This window comes from Triturus cristatus, chromosome 7 (assembly GCF_964204655.1).
Source record: "Triturus cristatus chromosome 7, aTriCri1.1, whole genome shotgun sequence".
NCBI classification, from domain to species: Eukaryota; Metazoa; Chordata; class Amphibia; order Caudata; family Salamandridae; genus Triturus; species Triturus cristatus.
Window position 1 is genome coordinate 71,446,061 of NC_140590.1, and position 22,491 is coordinate 71,468,551.

General features: G+C 44.2%; 1 protein-coding gene across 1 annotated transcript in view; it reads right to left on the minus strand.

The window, feature by feature from the left end:
- LOC146808851 (ly6/PLAUR domain-containing protein 3-like) overlaps positions 1-22,491 on the minus strand; it is a 154,538-nt gene that overhangs the window by 8,356 nt on the left and 123,691 nt on the right. The window contains exon 3 of the mRNA XM_085615675.1: positions 21,316-21,486. Within this exon, the coding sequence (XP_085471801.1) occupies positions 21,316-21,486 (171 nt within the window). The remainder of the gene's footprint in view (positions 1-21,315; positions 21,487-22,491) is intronic.

Genomic DNA, 22,491 nt, shown 5'->3' on the forward strand with positions numbered 1-22,491 from the left:
TGATCTGTTCATATAGCATCATTTGTTCTTCTTTCTTCTTCCGGGATCTTGAATGAAAATCTTGATGTGGAATGCACGATGTGGCACACAGACCACAAATCGCTGGTCCACATTGTAGGCATAAGCAGCAACTGAATAGTATGAGAAAGCCAATACCTAGGAAGGATAGGACTCTCCATCCCCAGGCTGATAACACGCTCCAAAACCAACCGGACCAAGTCCAGGTGCCTGGATTCTGGTGTATCTGGCTTACAATCTTATGAAGGCGAGTTATGGCTTTATATACAGATGGCGAATTTTCTGGTATGAAAATGCAACAGCTTGATCCGATGACCCTACAAGCTCCGCCCCTATCAGCCAGGATGACGTCAAGGACAAGACGATTTTGAAGCACAACAATCCGAATAGCAGACTGCTCTTCTGTTAAATTGCCTAAGGCGGAAATAGTTTCGTTCACTACTGCTTCAAGGGTTCTAGTCAATCTACGTATCAGCTTACTATTAGTAACGGTACCTATATAGGGAAAGAGACCTTTATTGAAATCTGTGTATTTTTCCCATGCTGTTTCAGTGTAGTCGACTATTGGGAGATCTCTCCTTTCTCTATTGTGTACTAAATGAGTGTTTCTGTGATAATCAGGAGGAGCTAGAAAAACAGGTGGCAAAAGGAATCCAATGTAGCAAGTACCATCCCAATCTAGAGGCAAACGTACATATGCCGTCTGACCACATATAAAATAGGAATGGCGGGAAGCTCTAAATGTAGACTTGCCTTGATCACTGAGTTCTATTACAGTGGTGCATCTACTATGGCCCATATGTATGGAACCATTCTTTCTTACACATAATTCTCCTTTTACTGGAAATACTGACATGGCGGGCAAACTTGGATTAGCTTCGGATTCGACATTCAAGATCAGGAGATTAAGCGTAAAATTACCTAATCCATATACTTCATTTTCTAGATCAGTTCCTGTTCTTTTGGGAAGTCCCTCCTTGTTGGGGTGGCAGACTTTAAGTAAAACTAAGTTCGGATTTCCCCATACCCCATTGTCTTGATAAACTGCAGAGTTCGAATCTTGGGAATTAATTAAACTAAACCATGCTCCACAGGAGCCGTTGTGTGTGAACGGGTATGGAAAAAGAGGTAGAATTCCTTTATAGTTCTGATAGGGAGGGAGTCGGCCACATATCCAACAATTTGTAGCATTGCTAACCTGATGGGAATGATGTAACATACTAATAAAAGTGTTATTGCGCAGCGCAAATCTGTATGACAATTCATGCGGAGGTAATTCGCTAAAAGAATGTTCAGCAGTAATATTATAAACATGTCTAGAAATAGGATAACATATGTGCAACAATATACTTGCAGTAATTATTAAAAGACTTAGGAAAAACAAAATCAATAACGTCACTGTGCAATGACTACGCAGTGATTTACAGTACGCCTGTCGTTTCAGCATTTTTCGGGTGCATTCTCTATTCAGGTCCAAGGGATACATGTCAGAGACAATTCAACCGCTTCACCTCGGAGAGGACTTAAACAATCAAATTGCTTGACTGATTGGACCTGAGTTTTAGTTTATAATGTTCGGCATTACTCTTCTCAACAAAAGGAAGTTTTGAGTCAATGGGTGAAGACACACAAGGTGTAGTTTTTATATCTGATGGTAGTCCATAAAATTTCTTGATATGACTTGAATGAATCCAGCCTTTCCTGCCTTCGATCTTCACGGCTGTCCTCGTCGTTAATAACACGAGCTGAGGCGACCTCCACCTAGGATCCAGCTGAGTCTTTCGATCAAAGTTCCTCACTAAAACGAGATCCCCCGGAATTACGTCATGGGGTTTCACTTCAGTGTTGTTAGGAAAAGCTGCAGCTACCTGTGAACGACAAGATTGTAGTGCAGACATCAAGGAAGCCAAGTAATCTGTCAGCATATTACAGTCAATATCAGTTATTTTACGTGGTATAGGCGTCCCCCACATATTTGGTGGTCTACCGAAGATCACCTCATACGGGGATAGCCCTGTTCGAGAGTGTGCTACCATTCTCATGTAAAAGAGTGCAACTGGTAATGCTACTACCCAGTCGACACCTTTCTCCCTGCATATTTTGGACAGTCTGATTTTCAAAGTTTGATTATGTCGTTCCACGAGACCTGCTGCCTCGGGGTGTCGGACACAATGAAACTTCCACTGATATCCTAGCAAAAGTGAAACGTGTTTCATTAATTCGGATGAGAACGGCTGGCCGTTATCTGAGTAGACAGCACGTGGTAAACCGTATCGTGGGAAGAATTCTCGAACTAGCTGCTTGGCAGTAGTCGGGGCAGTGTAATCTGATACCGGGTACACCTCTGTCCAACGGGAAAGAGCACAGACAACTACGAGAACATATTTGAATCCTCGACATCGTTCCATCTGGATATAATCCATCTGGAGGATTTCAAAAGGGTGATCAGGAGGCTGAAATCCACCCTGCTCTACGGGAATGCTTTTTCCTGGGTTGAACTGACAACAGATCATACAGGTACGAACTTTTTGTTTCGCTGCTGCTCGTAAATGCTTGTTGAACCAAATATGTTGAATGCTGTCTAGCATAGCTTTCTCTCCTAGATGCGCTGGACTATGGATAGTGTTAATAATGACTTGGACCATCGAATCAGGAAGGAACCACACAGATTTTTCCTTCGTCATCCATCCTTGATCTGTTTGGATCCCTCCTAATTCAGTCCATTTCCTTATTTCGTCTGGAGTAGCATGTGTCTGTATGTCAATTACATCAAGAGCGGGATCCTTAACCATCATGCAATGTGTTGGTGTCTGGACTATTGTCTTTGTCATGTCGGATGTTTGAGTTTGAGCAGTCTGTTTAGCTGTTCTGTCAGCTAGATCATTGCCTTGAGAAATGATATCAGTAATTTTCGTATGAGCTTTACATTTCATAATCGATATTGCAATGGGCAAATGTATTGCATCTAATAAGGCATGAATGAGGGGTCCGTGCTGAATGTGGGCACCGTGAGAAGTTAAATAACCTCTCTCTCGCCACAGCACGCCGAAGTCATGTACAACTCCGAATGCATAACGTGAATCAGTGTATATGTTGACTTTTTTATTTGTGGCTTGAATACAGGCCTGTGTCAGAGCGACGAGCTCTGCTGCTTGAGCGGACAAGGTATTTATACACTTGGTTTGAATAATTTCAGTGTCTGTTGTGACTGCGTAAGCGGCCACTAACTCTCCCGTACTTGTTCTCATACATGAACCATCTACATACAACGTCAGGTCTGGATCTGACAATGGAACATCTGTCAAGTCTTGTCTGGGTTTCGTCGTTATTGTAATAACATCAATACAATCATGGGCTAATGGGTCTGTTCCATTTACAGGTAAAAGTGTGGCAGGATTCAATGTGTTACAACGTCTGATTTCTATATGTGGCTGAAACAATGTTAGTTCATACCCTGTAAGTCGTGCTATAGTCAAGTGTTGTGTTTGCGTTCGATTCACAAGAACCTCTACTGCGTGTGGTACTTGTACTGTCAATGGATGTCCTAACACTATGGCATCGCTTTGTCTGATTGCTAAAGCTGTCGCTGCCACTGATTTCAGGCACGCAGGCAGAGCCTGAGCTACGGGATCTAATGTACTAGAAAAGTAAGCACACGGTTTGTGTGATCCTGCTTGTTCCTGTGTGAGTACTGACAAGGCAGTACCTTCTCGTTCTGTAACAAAGAGTGTAAAATGTTTTCTGTAACATGGTGTTGCTAAAACAGGTGCTTGACATAAAGCTTTCTTTAAGCTTTCAAAAGCGTGTGTGTGTTCCTGAGTCCAAGGGAGAACAGTCGATGTGGCTGCCTCCTGTGTTGTTAATTGAATGAGTGGTTTTGCTAGAAATGCATACTGAGGGATCCACTGTCTACAATATGAAGTGAGGCCTATGAAAGCCCGCACCTCCTTTTGTGTCTTGGGTATTGGCATGTTAGCTATTAACTGAATGCGGTCGGGTGTAAGCTGCCTTCCCTCCTTGGACAGCGAGTGACCAAGGTAAATAACTCGCTGGACACAGAATTGCAGCTTAGAAGGGGACACCTTGTGCCCCTTTTCGGCTAGAAATTGTAAAACTATCAGTGATGCTTTTTCACATTCAGGTTCGCTTCGGGCGGTGATCAGCAGATCATCGACATATTGAAGCAAGGCAGTGTTAACTGGCATGTGGATACTGTCGAGTTCTCGTTTCAGTGCTTGGCTATAGATGCTGGGGCTTTCTGTAAATCCTTGAGGTGCGCGTGTGAATTTAAAGCTACGTCCATTTAAACTAAATCCGAACAAATATTGGCTTTCCGGATCTATTGGGACGCTGAAAAAGGCATTCTTGAGATCAATTACAGTAAAGAATGTTGCTTCGGAATCAATAGCTGTCAGTAATGAAGAGATGTCTGGAACTACGGGGTATTGTGGTACAATACATTTATTTAATTCGCGCAGGTCAATAACCAATCGATATACTGGGGGAGCTTTTGGATCAGTTCGTTTAAGAATCGGAATTATCGGTGAATTACATACATTGGAGTCGGTCTCCACAACCACTCCTTGGCCGATAAGTTTGTCAATGAGTTGCAGTAAAGCCATTACAGCATCTGGGGGTAACTTGTATTGTCGCATTCGTGGTAGTACCACTCCTGCCTTTAGTGTGACTCGATAGGGTGTAATGTTCATGCAACCAACATCTGTAGGGCCTTGTGCCCATAAATGTGTGGGTAAAGTCTGCAGTCGGGAATCCATATCTCGAGACACATAATGACCTTTGAAATCACGTAAAAACAATCTTACTCCTTCCGGAGAACAACATATTATAGCTCCTAGAGCTTTCAGTGTTTTTATTCCTAACAAGTTTTCTGGACATGATTTAGTAAGCAATAAATCTGTAGTTCTGGTCAAGGGTCCTATCGTAAGTGGAAGAGGCTGTGATGCTTCATTAACAATAGGTTTTCCTGAAAAACCAAGGGAAATATTCTGTGAGCCTGAGAGGGGTGCCCCTGGAACTTCACTACGTTTTATGGTTGTTCGACTTGCCCCTGTATCAAGTAAAAATTTTCTATCTTGGCCTAATAATTCACTATGTACATAAGGTCCTTCTTGGTCTACAGGGACCTCGATAAGGGGTAAGTCAACTTCCCTCTCTAGGCTGGTTCATGCGTATCGTTGATAATCAGGATAGTCATACTGTGCGGTCTGGTACAGCTGTCGTGTCGTGGTTTGTGTGGCAGCAGCCGGCAACGCTGGTGCGGCTGGCACAAACTGTATAGACTGTTGTGGAGCTGGCATGGCCTGTGCATGCTGCGGTGCTCCTTGTTCATTCTGATCCTGTCTAAGTGGCCGTGGTCTTTCTTTTGTAATACCTGTGGCGATATTACGCTTCAGGACTGGGCAATCGTGTATGTAATGTCCTGGCTGTTTACAATAGTTGCATGTCCCTTTTACAGGTCCTGCTGAATCACCGGAATGTGTCGTACCCTTTTTATGTCCTTCGGCTGGAACTGTCTGAGAGACTAGCATTTTCATTTTTGTGTCTTTCATGCGTCTTTGTTCATGTTCTTGTTCCTCTCTAATCCTATTGTAATGGTACTGTAACATTTGTAACATTTGTGATGGGGTATTACCTTGCCATGTACTCTCGAATTTTAATACTCTATTCTTCACTTGGGGCAAAGAATTTTCAACTAATTTTGTCACAAACAGATGTGGGTATGACTCGCTACTTGCTTTTATACCACTATTTATACCAAAACATTTTTCGAATCGGGCATAGAAATCACTAGTATCTTCATCTTGCTTTTGTTTACAGGCTGAAATTGCACCCCAGTCTTCCTTTTTCGTAGTTAATAAACGTGGCAGTACCTGTACTAGTAAACCTGGCAGTGCTTTAGTTTTGTCCCCAAGCCCCGAACCTGGACCTCGGGCCTTTTCTTCATTTTCTAATGCTGTCCACTCTATCTTTTGGTCTCCTACCTCCCACTCTTTTACCTTGAGTTTTTCATAAATGCCAGCAGGCATTAATACCTTTAATATTGTCATAATGTCGGGATAGGTATACTCTCCCATGAGTAACATATCTTTAATTTCTCGGTGGAAACCCGCTGGGTCTTTGTCATGACTGGGTACCACTTTCTTCATTTCTAACAATTCTATTTTCGATATGGGCGTATATACATATACACGTTTAAACTGATTATCCTCGCCCTTTATTGGGTGTACTTCTCGTAAGGGATTCTGTCTGTCCATGTAATACATCGGTCTTTCCTTGATGGGCAATGAAACATGTTCTGGACCTACAAAAAGAATGTACTGTTTTCTATATTCTAGTATTTCCTTAATCAACTTAGTACCTGAACCTTTCCATCTATTCGTGAGTAATTCGGTCAATATATCAGGTAAGGGACCAGGATCTGAATGTTGGCTTTTATATAGTATAAGAAGTTGTTGAATCATATAAATCCCAGCTAAACGCTGTTCATCTGGGGTGAGGTTCAAAAATGTGTGTGCTACTGTATCATCACCATATTTTCCGGGACTGTCAATCCAATGAACGGCTGACCTGGCTAATTCTTGTTCATCCATAGAATCGAGAAAATGATAACCCCTTCGTTCTTGCAGTAATTTGTCAGCGGCTTGGAACGAATGCTCGGGGGATCTCATATTTATTATAGGTGTTTGGAAATTCCTGTTATTATCTGGACATATCGGACGTATCGGGTCAGTAAAATATCTAGTACTATTACAAGATCTTCCTCTACCTACATAGGCTATGGTTTCTGACTGTCCTGTGGACAGTCCTGATCCTTCTTCCTCCTCGTTTTGTTCAAACTGGTCTACCGTTAATCTTTCTTCATGTAGGCGTTCTATTTCTTTACGGATCTTTCTGCACATGGCTATTATACATTTTTGCCTATCATGTCTCCCTTCTGATATATTCTGGCTCCATCTGGTAAGAGTTTGCATTATTTCCGGGTCTACCCCCGGTCGGTCTTGATTTCTGATCACACAATTTATGAGGAAACGTAACAGTTCCCCTTGTATCTCCACTTTCTGGTATTCCATAGCTCTGTTAATACATTCAGAGTCTCGCCCTGTTTGGACATAATGATATATATTATCTAGATGCATAGTCATTCCTGGTAACTTCCCTAAATACACCGCAGCTCGTCTGATACGTAATGATGCCAGGATCATTTCGTCCTCTTTGCCGGGCACAGGGTCATATCTACAATCTATAAGAAGTTCCTTAAGCGTGCGGGCATTTATGAGTTTGGGGGTACGTGGATGTGCTGACTCTTGAAAGGTAAGTTTATTTATTCTGGGTGGCGTAGAAAAAATATTGGTAGCACCTCCAGTAGCCCCGTCTGGAGTATCGGGCGTGAAAGGATTCGTAGAACGCGATACAGCAACTATAGGTGTGGACGACACAGCTATAGAAGTAGCTGTAGGAACAGATGTGGAAACGGACGTGCTTGCCGGAACTTGTGTCAGGATTTGATGCTGTAAGGATACAGATACAGGATCTTGGCGTTGAACCTCCCCGGCCAACGGTCTATGTGGGGCGGGGTTAGCATACTCGGGAGCTGCGTCATCTAAATATGAGGAAAGAAAAACATCTTCTGCGGTTCTAGGATGCCCCTTAGGATGTACTTTTATTGGAAATAATGGGGGTGGCAAGTCTTTTGGTATCCCCGCAGTAGCCTTAGGTAATCCCTCGGCCAGAAGGGGATACATACCCTTCATAAGGGCATGTCTTTGTCTGTCTACTTGTTCTGATTTTACTCGTGTACCTTCTTCAATTAATGGATTTTCTTGAACTTTATTTGAATTCTCTTTACTCTTCTCTTCCTGTCTACGTGCTTTTTCTGTTCGTCTATACGATTCTTTACGCCATAATTCAATGGCGTCCTTCTGTGATTGTCTAGCTTTCTTTTTCCATAATTCTTCCTCTACTTTCACGATGCACTCTGCATCCCAGGTCCCAGTTGCGGGCCACCTCTGACTTTCTGGTAATTCCTTAGTGTAGTCTACCCATAAATCGAGAAATAATATAGCGTCTAAGCCATGTTTATGATACATGAAGTACCCTGGAGTGTCCCTAGGAGGAATAGGAACAGCTTCTTCGAGTACCCCTTTTCTGGTTGTGATCTGTCTTAGTTTTGAAAAGAGCGGCATATTGACAACTGATCTGATACTTGGTTTTGAACAAACTTAATACAATAAAACACAATAATGAACAGTCATTCATACCACATGCAGGACATATCAATACATTTAACATTTAACATTTACATGAGCAACGATGATGATGACGATGATCTAAAAACTTAATCACTAAACATAATACTCGGCATTTAACTGAATTATTCTGAACTTATATACTTGATATACTAGATATACTGCTAAACAGTACAGATACACTGCTGAAACAGTGCAGACCGGATTTGTGTACCCAAACCCGTCTTGACCGGCACAATCTATGTGCACGTCAGAACGCCTCCCCAGTAATGGTACTCACCGGGTAGCTCGGAACGGAAGGCCTCGGAACGGATCTGAACTGAACTTGAACCGGACTGGACTCGACTTGAACACTTCGGAAACCGGACTTGACTTGGGACTTCGGAAACTGGTGGGCCTCTGTGTACCTCGGATCTTGCTCTCTCAGCTAGGCTCTGGTCGGGATACTTCGCACTTCTCACCGCCTCGTCTGGGTGTTGATCGCAGCCTCAGTCGCCCCCGCTTGACCGGAGGGAGATACAGGAAATCCTGCTGGTACGCGTTGTTGTCCGTCCAGCTGTGGCAGGAGACCGGGCCTGCAACGCACCGCCGGCGCGTGAGATGAGAAAGTGTCCCTGTTCGGGCGCCATTTATGTGGTAAATAATTTAATTACCGGGACTTAATTTGATACAGAAACATAATAAAATAGCTCAGTAAATAAGAGGCAGAATCCGTGGTATTAGAGGTTCGGAATGGGCTTTATTCCAATGGTCGATTATAATCGGTTGCTCCAGGTTCCATCACCACGAAGGTTCAGGAAGTGAAGTACATACATTATTGACAATCAATTACTTTTATACAATAAGCATTACAGTGAAGCAAATACAAGAGGCGTAACAATTGATAGTGGAGATAATATATTCATACGTGGCAAAGATAGGCGTAACTGGGTGTGTTTAAAGAACGTCATCAGATGTGATGTCATAAGAGGGTGGTTACATGAAAGAATTTCGCAATGTCAGCAGAAATACTTGGCAGAAATGCGCGCGCAGCAGCATGACGTGTGATTGACGTGCAGCTAGGGGGTGAAGGGGACTTGACATTTAGCTCTACATGTGGCGACAAATGTCTGGAGGGTCAAGTCAACCTAATCCCAAATCATATCTAACATCCTATGTTTAAAGAACTATGTTATCCAAAAGAGAGGCCTTCTTGGAGTCGAATCTTATTCTATACTGACTATACTGACTGTTAGTGCGTGTACAAGCGTCTAAGTGTCTACACTAGATGCGAGGGCAGGAATCTTCCATAGTAACAGTGCTATGAATTACTTGCATAAAGACAGAGAAGCCGGGCCTTTGCTCGGTAGCTGGCAGAATGTTTACTTAAGCTACTAGACAGGAATGCATTGGGCAGGGAGCGGAGCAGATAATTTCCGAAGGTGAAATACAGTTCTTGGCAGGCAGCAAGCTGATGTCAGGCATCGTGAGCTGCGCAGAGGATGAGACAAAGTTCATGGTCACAGATGCAGGCTCGGACTGGAGCTTCAGAGACAGAAAGCAAGAAAAGCTTGATGACAGAATCAGGGCCTACTTGCCTGGACTGTAAAATGGCATAAGTGAACCATATAAAGGCGGTGGCCTTTCGTACTTAGGAATGGAATATCCGGCCCATTCATGGCGGATCAACAGAGGACATGTTAACGGTGGACGCATATGTATTTGCGTCTTCATAACTGGAACTGGAGGGAACATACATGTACTTGTAACATGCACATAGAACCGTTGGGGTCCAAGATAGGGGACATAACTGATCATAAAAATCCATATTTCCACAACGGTGAAAGTGTACCGCGTTAACCATTTTCAGATCACAAGTTTACTACCATAGGTAAATCTACATACATAACTCGTGGGACACATATTAACTGCACCAGAAATCGTTTCCGGCTAACATAGACCGGTTTGATCGATTTATGTGCAAGCCCTCGGGGCTAGGCATTCCTCGTTGATTTTTTGTTTTCGTTTGTTTGTTTTTTGCCTTGAGCAGCACCCTCAGAGCAAGAGGTGCATACAGTTTCGGGCCTGTAATAAAGTTTAGGGCACTCAGCAATCCGAGCTACCTACTCGGGAGCTGAGGATCCGGGTTCGAGTCTTGGCATCGACAAAGCATCCTGTGATTCTGAGCATATCACTTAATCACCCTGTGCCCTTCGCAGAGTCTGGATGCCCTCACTGGTGGTAAGCTGCACTATATAAATCTACAGATTAATTTCTTTTATGTGTAATATAGGTGAAATTATTCAGATCATTTGGCTGTGATAGAGCTCAGGTGAGTCGAATTTGTGTGTAGTAATAACAAGCATTGGCATAGCCAATAGGTCTCGCCTTTGGGACCTTATAAGTATTTAGCCATGCAACAGTTGTATAACAAAATACTTATAAGGTCCCAAAAGCGAGACCTATTGGCTATGCGGCCGCGAAAGGGATCGCGATCAAACATCAAAGCGGGCGTGCGGCCGCAAAAGTGAAAGTAATCGCGGTAAAGCGCGGCGCGCGCGCCTGCGCACATGCACTGTAGCTCTAGGCTGGCCTGGTAGCACTTTTTGGAGCCCTCTCAATAAGTCTCGCCAGACCAGCGCATGCGCTGGGTCAGGCGAGACCTAAAAAGGACGATAGTGAGATGAATGTACTCTAACAGAGCCAGGTAGAGGCTGCGGTAAAGCGGAGCTCAATCCATGGTCTCCACTGTAATGCAGGGACTTTCCCTGTCTTGCAAGGGCCCCTGAAACACCTTAGGTCTAGGCCTCTAGGCTGCAAGACAGTAGAGGCGGCTGGTGGCTCTGATGTCTGTGCTACCATATTGTTTATCAACCCAACTCTGTGCTGTATGTCTGAATGTCAAGGACAAAAAAGTCGTCCTACAAAATATTATTGCTAAATATTGAGAACTAAAATATCATGGAGGTAAGTATATATAGATAAATGTAGATATACTATTCCTAATTCACATCTCTTAAAGATACATATATCATCAAATTACATAAATGAGTTACATATAGTAAGCCTAAAGTGAGTTACCTTTCAGTACTTACCATCTTGAGATCTTGGCAGCCGATATTTTAGCCGCAATGCTTTTGCAGGAGAACATTTCTGTGATGGTTTCCCATTAGTATGCGACTGTAGCTAAGAGGAGGTGAGCGGTTGTCTTTGTTCTAGTAAAGAGGAGGTGGACGGGATGTTTGTGACATTGTTTACCTGAAGTGAGCCTGGCCTCTGGGATGCATTGGGCTCAGATGAGTCCAAGCTCCACCTTGTGATATGACTGGCATGAGCAAGCTTATGTGCTGTAATACAGATTCAGTGCAGAACAAAAGGGCTTTGGCTTATTAAGGAAGTGGGCAGTGCGGCTGGAAGTAGCTAAATGTAAGAGAACACATCCACAAAACATTGAATGAATGCACAGTCTTCTTTACAGGAATACCAGGACCAGTCGTTGTCCCTGTAAGTTCTCTTTCTCACTTGGAAATAACACAGTCCACTTTTACCTTTATCAAGGTGGTTGTTATGTAAATCTTATATCATAAGACCGCACTTTAAAGTCTTATTTGTAAAAGCATGGACATATCCTTTAATGCACATATGTTGTGGTGCAGTGTAGGCTGTCACCGCAGACACTCATCTGTACCCTTGATAAGTGTAAAGAATATTGTGAACTCTAATAGATATATACAGTATGTACAGTAAATTGTCTTATTCTAATATGCACCCAGATTGTGAGTTCCACGTACAGTATATAGAAACCTGTATCCCATTCCCTTTCTAAAGCCGAGTTGTGACGTCACTACTTACCTCTGATAAGAAACCTACATTCCTATCCTAGTGTACGGTTGAAGTGCAGCGTCACAGTGTCTCTGCCACAGCAAGGTGACAGCTGGCTGGCAGGTCTTTGAGAATATTTACAACTGCTGGTTAAACAGATTACGAAAGAACAATATTTCATCTCTTTCCTTTGAACTTTTTTCTACCTGGAAATTCACTTTGCTAAGCCAGCCATGGAGCATAGGCCTAAGGGAAAGGCTCATGTGGCCCCCCATGAAGCAGTGCCTACAGTTTAAGCCCCTTTGGGGCAGATATATGAGGTTTTGCCGTAGGGAAGCGCAGCAGGACTTCCTGCTGCGCTTCCCTACGGCAAAAGAAAAAGGCAGGTATGCGCCGCATCTATAAAATGCGGCGCATTCCTGTCCTTTTCCCCTGCGCGGGCGCACAATGGGCTGCCTGGGCCAACGCAGGCACCTCTGCACCATGGTGCAAGAGTGCCTGCGTTGCGGAGATGAATATTTATGTACAGGAAGGGAAACCTTTCTGTACAAAAATAATCACAAGAGGTTTTTCCTCTTTGTATGGGTGCTGCAGCACACATAGAAAAAGGAAAAACGAGGAGAAATAAAGATATTTCTCCCCGTTGCGCCTCCCTTACGCCTCCCCTGGGGAGGCGTAAGCTTTTGGCGCTGCCTCAGATTTACGATTTCTCGTAAATCTGGGGCAGTGTCAAAAGGCCATGGATGTTGCTGGGAAGGCCCCCAGCAACACCCATTGCACGCCCCTTTAACGCATAACACTGCGTTAAAGGGACTGATATTTATGAGGCAGCATTAAGCCACAAAAAGTGGCTCAGTGCTGCCTGATAAATATCACGCTGGCTTCTGCGCCACGGAACGTCACAAACAGTGACGTTCCGATGGCGCAACAGGCCTCATAAATCTGCCTTTATTCGATAGCATTGCATGCTGGTACTTGTAGTCCTGCTTCTCACGTTACCCTCAATTACGTATTTGAATTCAGCAGGTGAAAATGTTAGTCTACTGCAAACTGGCTCATTGTTGCGATCTACTAAAAATGTATTTATATCCATGATTATGGCGCTTGGTGAATGTGTACCCCGACTAGTCTGTCTTTTAATTTTGCAGTAACATAACTATATCTGGCTCGCGCTATCGGATGAGTCTCTAGTACATGGTCAATGTTCTTAGCAGTAAGTGTGTAACACACAAACACGGTTGCAAAGAGATGGGGAAGTCTGCCACTCCTTTTCCTCCCAGTCCCTAAGCTACAGCAGCTACTTCAAACATTGCCTCTGTTCCGAATATGGGAGCATTCAAGAGTGATGATATGGCGGAGTGAATGGTCTGCGGCTGGCCGAGGCCCCCGCAGGGGGCCACTAGAGAGGCCAGCACTCTAGTATCGCCTGGGCACCCCACACCCCCACCCCTTCAGGGGTAGGGACTCTGGGTGGGGTCCCCCCGGCCTGCTTGCGGCGGGCGAGGGGTGTCACTTCCTGGGCGCCAGGAATTGGGGAGGGTATATATCCCTCCCCCACCATTTTGGTGCCCTCTTTTGCATGCCTGACACGCCGTCTCTCTCCCTCCCACTTACCCGGCATGGTTTGTGGCAGGCAGGAGGCAGAGAATGTTGTAATGTTTTTTCTTTTTCGTTGCTGGCGGAGTTACAGGGCGATCTGGAAGCAAAGGGGTACAGAAGGGTACCTCTGCGCCGCACCATGATGGGTGCCAGAGCCAAATCCTAGGAGCCTCATGGGAGGTTCCTGGAAAACCGTGTCGGCGCCCTGCTAGTCCTTTGGGCGGTTGTGGGCCTGAAGAACCAGGGGGGTTTGCTATGCTACGCTCCACCCTGAAAGGGGCGTGAGTAAGAAGGTACCAAGTGTCATGTGATCCGGGGAGTGGATCACCAGTAAGGGCAGCACAGGTGGGGTTCGCCCCAGTGCTGCCTGGCTCATCAGGCGGGCAAGCGTCCCAGTTGGTTGCCTGCCCTTGCATCGCCCGTAAGATAACCCATCTATTACATAACGGTATATGTAATAAACCTGCAGCAACTTTACCCAAACAAATAATTGTGTTGTGTGCTTATTTATGGGCATGTATGTTATGTTGGAGGGGTGGGAAAGGATGCCAATGACGATACTATGTTTACAGGATGAGTGTTCCATGCCAGGGATGGCGATCTCCCAGGCCTCCGGTATCCAGGGACTCGAACAGTCTGTCCGAGAGGCACGCTGCACCTACCAATGAACACCAAGCACTAATCTGTAGTGTAAAGAGAGATGTGCTTGATGAGCCTTGGTGTATAGTGACCTCATGCGTGAATCTTAACAGACTCTTATTAGGTTAGGTTGACTTGACCCCTCGCTAGTCAGGCAGCGGGTGGCCATGGGCCGCTTCATCTCAACACCAAGGTACACTTTGTTGTTAAATTTGATTATTTCTGTAAATAATGCTGGATTTTTCTTACGAGTGTTCCCTTCTTCCCCTCCCCTTTTTTCCTTCGAAATTTTTCTTTTTCTTTTGTCCTTTTATAGAAATATCAATAATGTTAAGTCAATATGGTACATTTTTCCATTTTGACTTTCTTACTCTTTTGCTAATTAGTTCCACTGTTGTATAACATATTCTTATTATGACCCTTATATATATGTACTACCAAATCTCTCTGGTTACATTTTGTCTTCGTTAAGGTTTTAAAAAAATCTTTGTTGAACAAAGTCGGTTAATTAATGTTCATATTTTTTCTGACCGCAGTCTCCTCGGTCTGCTTATTGCTTACTGCGAATTCTGTACTTGACAGTACTCGCATGCTGCAATGCTGAATAAGCAGGGTGGGGGAGGAGAAACCTGACATGGACAAAAGAAATGCATGCTTGCAGCCACAATACTTAGAGATGAGGCTGGGGCAGACGTCGCACTGATTATAACTAAAATGTTACCTGCGGATGCGGGCCTCCTGAAGCTGCCACATTATTTAAGGTTGAATTGAGTTGCAGCGCTGTTATAAAGGGAAGCGCTAAAATGTGCGCAAAGAGTTGTTCAAAACAAGGAAACAGAAAAAACAAGCATTGGCATAGCCAATAGGTCTCGCCTTTGGGACCTTATAAGTGTTTAGCCATGCAACAGTTAATGTTACTGCACCAAGGATATTGTGCTGGATAACTAAACACTTAAACGGTCCCAAAGGCGAGACCTATTGGCTATGCCAATGCTTGTTAGCATTTGAGTGTGATTATAGAGGTATGGGCGAAACCGTTTAGGGCCGTTCCGTCCAGAATTTGATGGCCTGTGGTGTTGAAAGCACTGCTAGATAACAAGGGTATAAGAAGTCGGAATGGGCACAAGTGAAGGGTATGACATGAAATTCCAAATGTCAAAATCCTAAAATGTGTGATTTAAGATATGGATGTCGTTTAAGAACAAATGTGTTATTTTCTTGAAAGTTAAAAACAACCAATAACTGCATTGTAAATAGAGACACGAGTTTTCCATTTTTACTATAAATGCTTCCCTCTCTTTATTTTAAAAATCACAAAGAAGTAGAGGTTAAGGGTCTGATTTGCAAAGGGACTTACGTGTAGTAAAGGTACAAGTGTGGAGTCTCTGCACTATGGGCAGCCTCTCTGTCCAGCGCACTGCAGTGAGTGCAGTGCGGAGATTCTGCCATGAGTGAAGAGACACGTAACTTTATTGCATATTAGTCCCTTTGTGATTTGAGCCCTAAGCCTTCATTTAAGGGTCTCACCATATGTTCAATCATGTCTGCTAGATCAAACGTTATGCATATAATCAGAAGCCCTAGTATTAAAACATGCCATCTTGTAATGTGCCATACATTGTCATTACCTTTTCTGTTTGCGAAAGGCACCAGTTATCGAAAGTAGTAAAATAAACTTTTACTAAACTCACCTTGGTGAAACTGCAACGATTGCTGCTGCTTATTGAGGAGCATAAGGGCTGGTACCCAGCTAATGCCCCGTGCGCTCATTGAGAAAAGTGTGGGGTGACCAGCAATATCAAAGGAGAGGCAGAACGATCTAAGAGTATGAGCATAGACAAGAACAGAGGAGAGGATAGGATAGTGGAATGAAGGGTCCCGAACACAGGAGAGGGTTGAGTAGTCGGTTACAGGATAGGCAGTCAGTGCGAAGGGAAACGCAGGGGAAACTGTTGGATGAGAGAGGCAAAGATTTGATGAAGGGAGGACGAAATGGTTACAAGGGGGGGCACAGGGTGGATTAGCTACTTTCATAAGAGGAAACATTTGTTAGGAGGATGTTGGGTTAAATCGTAATAATGTAACTGCGCAGGGTTGAGGCGAGTGAGGACTTGAGCACTGTGGACTAATTATAGTGTTAATCTTGGAGCAGATGTAGCAGGGTGAAGTCATGAGCAGGTAAGGATGAACAATAGAATACTGATAATTGAAGAAGATGGAGAGAGTAAAGAGCTGAAGGTTTGCACAGAGCGCTTGTGGATGGTGAGGTAATGAGGTCCTGGAAATAGATAGATTTGACACCTCCTAGATCATTATGCAGTGTATGAAGGGCTTGCTTATTAACCAAGAAGTTAGCAGTGAATATGTGCTTTCGCCATTTATGTACTGCTGCCCTCATTTACTGTTATGCACTCTTATTTCAAGTGTAATTCATGGCTGAGGCCTATCTTTGGTACAAGGTGGATAATGAAGCAGTTGTATGAGCTGTAGTGCAAGACTGAAGTGAGGTCTTTATGAAGATCACGTGGAAAGCAGTGAGAGCAGTGGGGTCCTGTTTTCTACAGCAGATGGGTACATGAGAGCGATCTACAAGGAGGCAAACTGATTTGCATGTGACATGTGTGATGTCAGATGGAGCGATGATGGGTTTAGATTTGGATAAAGTGTTTGAAATTAGCATAAAATTGAGTGGCTTACCTTGCTTGTGGGTGGGATTAAGGAAGGTGTCATTTGAGGAGTGATCAGACAGAAGTGGAGACACTGCCGAAAGCATCAGTAAAATATTTTGGCAAGTTATGGTCACACCAGTGAAAGCAGAATCGTTTGGTGAAGGCAATAAATAGGTGTGTAGCATAATTTCCGCCAGCTGTAACTGAAAGCCATTACTATATAGTTACAGAGACGAATGCGTTTCCAGATGTTTGGAATGAAAGAGGCTTATGGTGCGAGTCCTAATGAGAAAACATCTTGTCATCCACAATAAAACACTGACCAAGGAGAGTAAGATCACATAGGTATGCTTTACTAAGGTAATTCCTAAAACAAAACAAATGTTAGATTGGTTTTGAAATAACAGTAAAATCATGAGTGAGTTTTAGGACCTGGAAGGCCACTGCAATCAGGAGTGAAATACGGACAGTATTGGAGCATGCTAGTATAAACTATGTTCAGGATCCTGTGAGACACCTTTAAAAATACATTTTAATACAAGTAAAAGGGATAGCTCCTTTCCGCTCCTAAAGCGTCTTTTTTTAAACGCAGAACAAAATGCTGTATGGTGCTCTGTAAAACACGTTAGCGCCACCTGGTGTATTTCATGCAATACGGCCCCAGAAATGTTCTGCCAAATGCAATGGATCTCCGTCACATAAACAAAGGCAATAAAAATCAAACATCAAAGCGGCGAAAGTGAAAGTAATCGAGCAGAGCATCAAAGGGCTGGGTGAGAAGGGAGGGGGGAATGCAAGGGTCAAAGCGGCTAAAGTAAAAGAAAGCTATAGAGAAGGAAAGGGGGAGTGGGAGCAGCTGTGCACGTGCATGTGATCGTGCACTCAAGGTTTAGGCCAGCCAAAAGACTGTGGGTAGCACTTTGAAAATCCCACATACAAAATGTCTCTTCGAGCCTTTGGCTCAGCGAGACCTAAAAAAAGTGTAACAGCTTGATGAAATAAAACAGAAGGGCAATACCACACGTAACAGGACCAGTCGCCAGGGACTGGAACCACCCACTGAAAGGCGGGATAAACGTGAGAATTAGCTAATAAAAGGATCGGAATGTCTAAAAGCACAGAAAGGACCCAATGGGAAGCCAGGGGGCGTTATCAAAGCCCCTGGAGGAGATGCTGACGCTAGGCTCGACCTAAAAAGGGTGGTCAAATCAGAGCGGAAAATGCAGTCTTTGCGTGTACAAAAACTGCACTTTCTTAATTCGCTCTGTTTACACACATTTTCCTACACTCTCCAATTTATGGTTGCAGGAAGCCGTAAGTCCTTTGGAGAGGAAGCCATTGGAGTTTAGCCCGAGGCTAGATGGTGTTCTTTTCCAAGACTTAAAGTAGTGTCTTGCAATTTATTAATTGTGATTCCTTTATATTGCACTGAAGGCGTCTGAATTGCTATATGTACCAGAAGTGTACAATAGGGGTTCTAGGAAATGCAGTTCAATCCATCAAAATGTAATTAGCGTCTGCTTCACCCATGAGGGTCTCGAGGCACTGTAACCTGTTCCACTCCTTGGTTTGAATGAACAGAGTGGTGCAGCTAAAGCTTTTTAGGAAATCCATAGTGCCTGAAAATAGACTTTTGCATAACTCACAACTGGTGCTACAAGTAGTTGTACCCTTCTGATGTAGGGTCGGGCACCTTTCATCATGCAGGCCACAGGAAGAAAGATCGACCTTCTTCCGTGCGTGCAAAGAAAAGGAAGCATTGGTAAAGTTGGTAGGTTTCGCCTTGTCCAGATGCAGCAATGTCTAATTCTTAAAAAAAAAAAATACAGCAAGCATGTGTAAAAAAAATAAAAAAAGAAAATATACTCTCAATTTAATCAGGGCTGCCTTACGCTTGCAATAAAAAAAATCACAGACAGCTACAGTGATGAAAACTTAAACACTTTATAACATAAACTTTATAAATATGTGCACGAAATATATTAGGCCGTTGTCAGAAGTTGATATAAAAAAAAGAACACTTTGAACAAGGTTTGCCTCTAAAGAGCGAGGACCTGTTTTGACGTATATAAACATTGTGCGAAGGCTGTGTGCAATCACCAAGAGTGAAGAGAGCCAAAGGAAAAAGTGGACTGACCCACTGCCCTATGCTGTTGGTGCAACTATGGCATCCAAGAAACAGAGGGGCATATTTACAACCCTGTAACGCCACCTGGGCATCACTTTTTCTGACGCTCTGGTGGCGTTCCTCCATACCCCATATTTACAAGGTGGAGTAAAGCCACTTAACATGGATTAACTTAACACCACCTTGTAAATATACCCCTTTCAGCAGCAGTCCGCTGTTGCCATGGGCGTTCCACCGCAGTACCCATTGCTTTTTGATGCTGCCCCATATTTACAAGGAAGAGGTAGCGCTAAAAACTAAGGCCAGATAAAACCTGGTCTTAGGATGGCGATAGTATTATGCTCTTTCATAGTAACAGCAAATTGCCTTTAAAGATTGTTTATGTGTAGGAAGGGGCTCCTTCCTGCACGCAAACAATCGCCCCTGCAGCGCAGACACCCTTGCAACCTGGTGGCGCTAGGCAACATCTATTAGTACCATTGCTAGGGGAAACGCAGGGCTGGCCCATATGTTTGTAAATACAGTGCATCCCTGCATTTTGATAATGTCGAAGCGTGGCGTAGCCACATTTGGCACTACACCACCCTCCGACATTTTCTTGTACATATCTCTCATGGTGCTTTGTGTGGTTCTGCGTTTCCCCAGTCTCAGGAAACACTGCATGAAGTCCACAACTCCGGGCTGAGTTTCAGACGCCCGGGGCTGCCTCCCCTTGTGCTCCTGGGCTCATAGCTGCTGCTCCTTGTGCCTCAAGCTTCAAAATATCAGTCTCCTGCCTGAGGTTATCCTGCTTCCTTTAAAAGCAGATCCACAGCTAGTTTGGACCAGGCTACCGTTTCTATTCCTTCATTGATTCCTGTCTGGTTTTCCCAACCCTTTGTGTTTCTGTTCATTTTATGTTTGATTTTATTTACTTTTCATGGTCTCTAAAGGTTTCGATTAAGTTGGAGGGTGCGTCGCAACAAAGCCTTGTTCCTTCGCTTGTTCCTTCGCTCCCTCCTCTTGCTGATCCTCATTCCTGGCTCCTGAAGAATTCCACTATTTAATTCCGGATTCCTGGTTTTCTTTTATCCTTTGAAGCCTTCATCCAGCAAAGAGGTTTTTTATACCTTTGCATTTTCCTCCTGAGAAGGTGGCAGCTTCTCAAGGGCACTTCCCTACCACACATTCCAGTATGTGGTGACATTGTGGGTTCCGGAAACAGTTGCCCATCCATCAGACAGGAGAAGACCTGGACTGGAATACGGGTAAGCGTCCAGACCTGAACAACGTTATGCTGTGGTGGGCGGAAGTAAAATGTGAATGACACTTTAACAGACCAATGGATGATTTCCACTTACGAAACGTCCCTCTGTGGTATATATATTATGTATATTATTTGGGGTGACGAATAGTCAGGCGTAACAGCAAAATCTATCCCAAAGGCCAGCACAGGAAAAAAAAACAGCTGGACAGGAACATGTGCACTTGCATGCTTCCTGCTTTCAGCTCTGTTAACAGAAACCATCCGCAGACTGGGCATATGAAGTTGTCCCTGCATGTACGCCATAATACCACATAGTTATAAAACAATGCTGTTTTTTTACAAATAGTGCTGCGGACATGCATTATCTGCTTATAAGGGAATCATAAATTCCCTATGAGCGATTAATGAATGAAAGACACAGCTGAGTTGGTGTAAATGAGATACTAGTAGCCATAACATGATGCAGTTAAAATATGGGGTTGGCAGCACCACGTGAGCAGTCAGGTTGCAGACACACCTAGTGGGAAGAGGATGTTATTGCCAGCAGAGACACCTAGTGGTCAGAGGAGGGCATTGGTAGCAGAGACACCTAGTGGGCAGAGGATGGCATTGGTAGCAGAGACACCTAGTGGGCAGAGGATGGCATTGGTAGCAGAGACACCTAGAGGGCAAAGGATGTCACTGGTAGTAGAGACACCCAGTGGGCAGAGGATGGCATTGGCAGCACACAGTGAATGGGTAGAGTTTAGTTTAGGCCACAGTGATATGTTTCAGGTGTATAGGTGAATCCCGTTAATTCACAAAACTCTGAGTAGGATTAAGGAGACTTGTGCCCTCCCGCCCCTAGAATACTCTGGAGTTCACAGTGAAACAGAGACCTTGACGATTTGACTGGTAATACTAGCAGCGGGACCAGCCTAAAAAGAGGCGTGAGCGAGCAGCACTCACCCATGGGAATAAGCCTGTACTTGGCCAGGTCAATATTGTTGTTGCAGCGGCTGGTGTTGCACTGGTGCACCTGTATGAAGACAGTCAGTCCGTTATAGGGCAGCGCCTTGTCCACCTTGCCGGCTCCGCCCAGGCCACAGTGCTTGATGACGGTGCTGAAATGGTCATGACCTGGAAGGGAAAAGCAGAGGTCAGGGTCACAGGTTCAACCACTGATGAGAGGTGCACCACTTGGGAGAACCTCACTGCTGATACACTCTAGGACACCCCTCCCCTCCCCCACATGTTGCCATTACTTTCCAATGAACCTGCTGCCCTCTTGCTACCCACAGGAGCAAATGGAGAAGAAGCTGCCTGGCCCACGAGCAGGCATCATTAATTGTATTTTGAGGTTGACATGGAATGAAGGATGTTTTTTAAAAGGAAAAAATTAGGAAACAACTGGAAATATGTGAATCTCTGGTTAAAAATAAGGAGTCATAAATAGTCATAAATAGTGACAGTTTGTCCATTGTAAAAAAAAAAGAAAGAAAACTCCACTAGGAATTTGCAACATATGTGAGCGACAAACGCTGACTGCCCTTTCAGGACATCAGGACTAGAATGAAAGGCTGGTCCCGGTGGGGGGAGGTCAGTCGCATGTCAGGTGCTTGCCTGCATGTGACTGACTTACGTTTAACAATCTTGGCAACAAAGAGGCAGTGGCCATCCTGTCCAGAACTCCCCACACTTCCTGTGGGAGGCGTGCCTTCTCATTGGCAGAATACTGGAGCATGGTCCTTCATCTTTGGTACTCCCAGTTTCTCTCTAACACTGGACCAGTCAGTCAATATGATCCCGAAGGATGTAATACCTTATCTTTTGACTACCATGACGCATCCCCACATGACAGCGGTTTTTAGAGCGACTGAATAACACCACTCTAAAATCCTTTCTCTTTAAACAACCTTTGTGAGTGTAAGCTGAAGGGCCTGGATGTACTCATGGCTGAACTCTACCCCTGCTTTAATCTCACTGTACAAATTCACCCCACCCCTTTGAACTATCGCCACTCTTGAAGAGTCGACTGTTTGAAACATAACTAAATGCCCTCGTACCTACAGCCTGCCCTCTTGTCGTTTCACCACCCGTCATCTGCACCCCTCTGATGCTTCGCTTGAAATCCCTCTTGTTGAC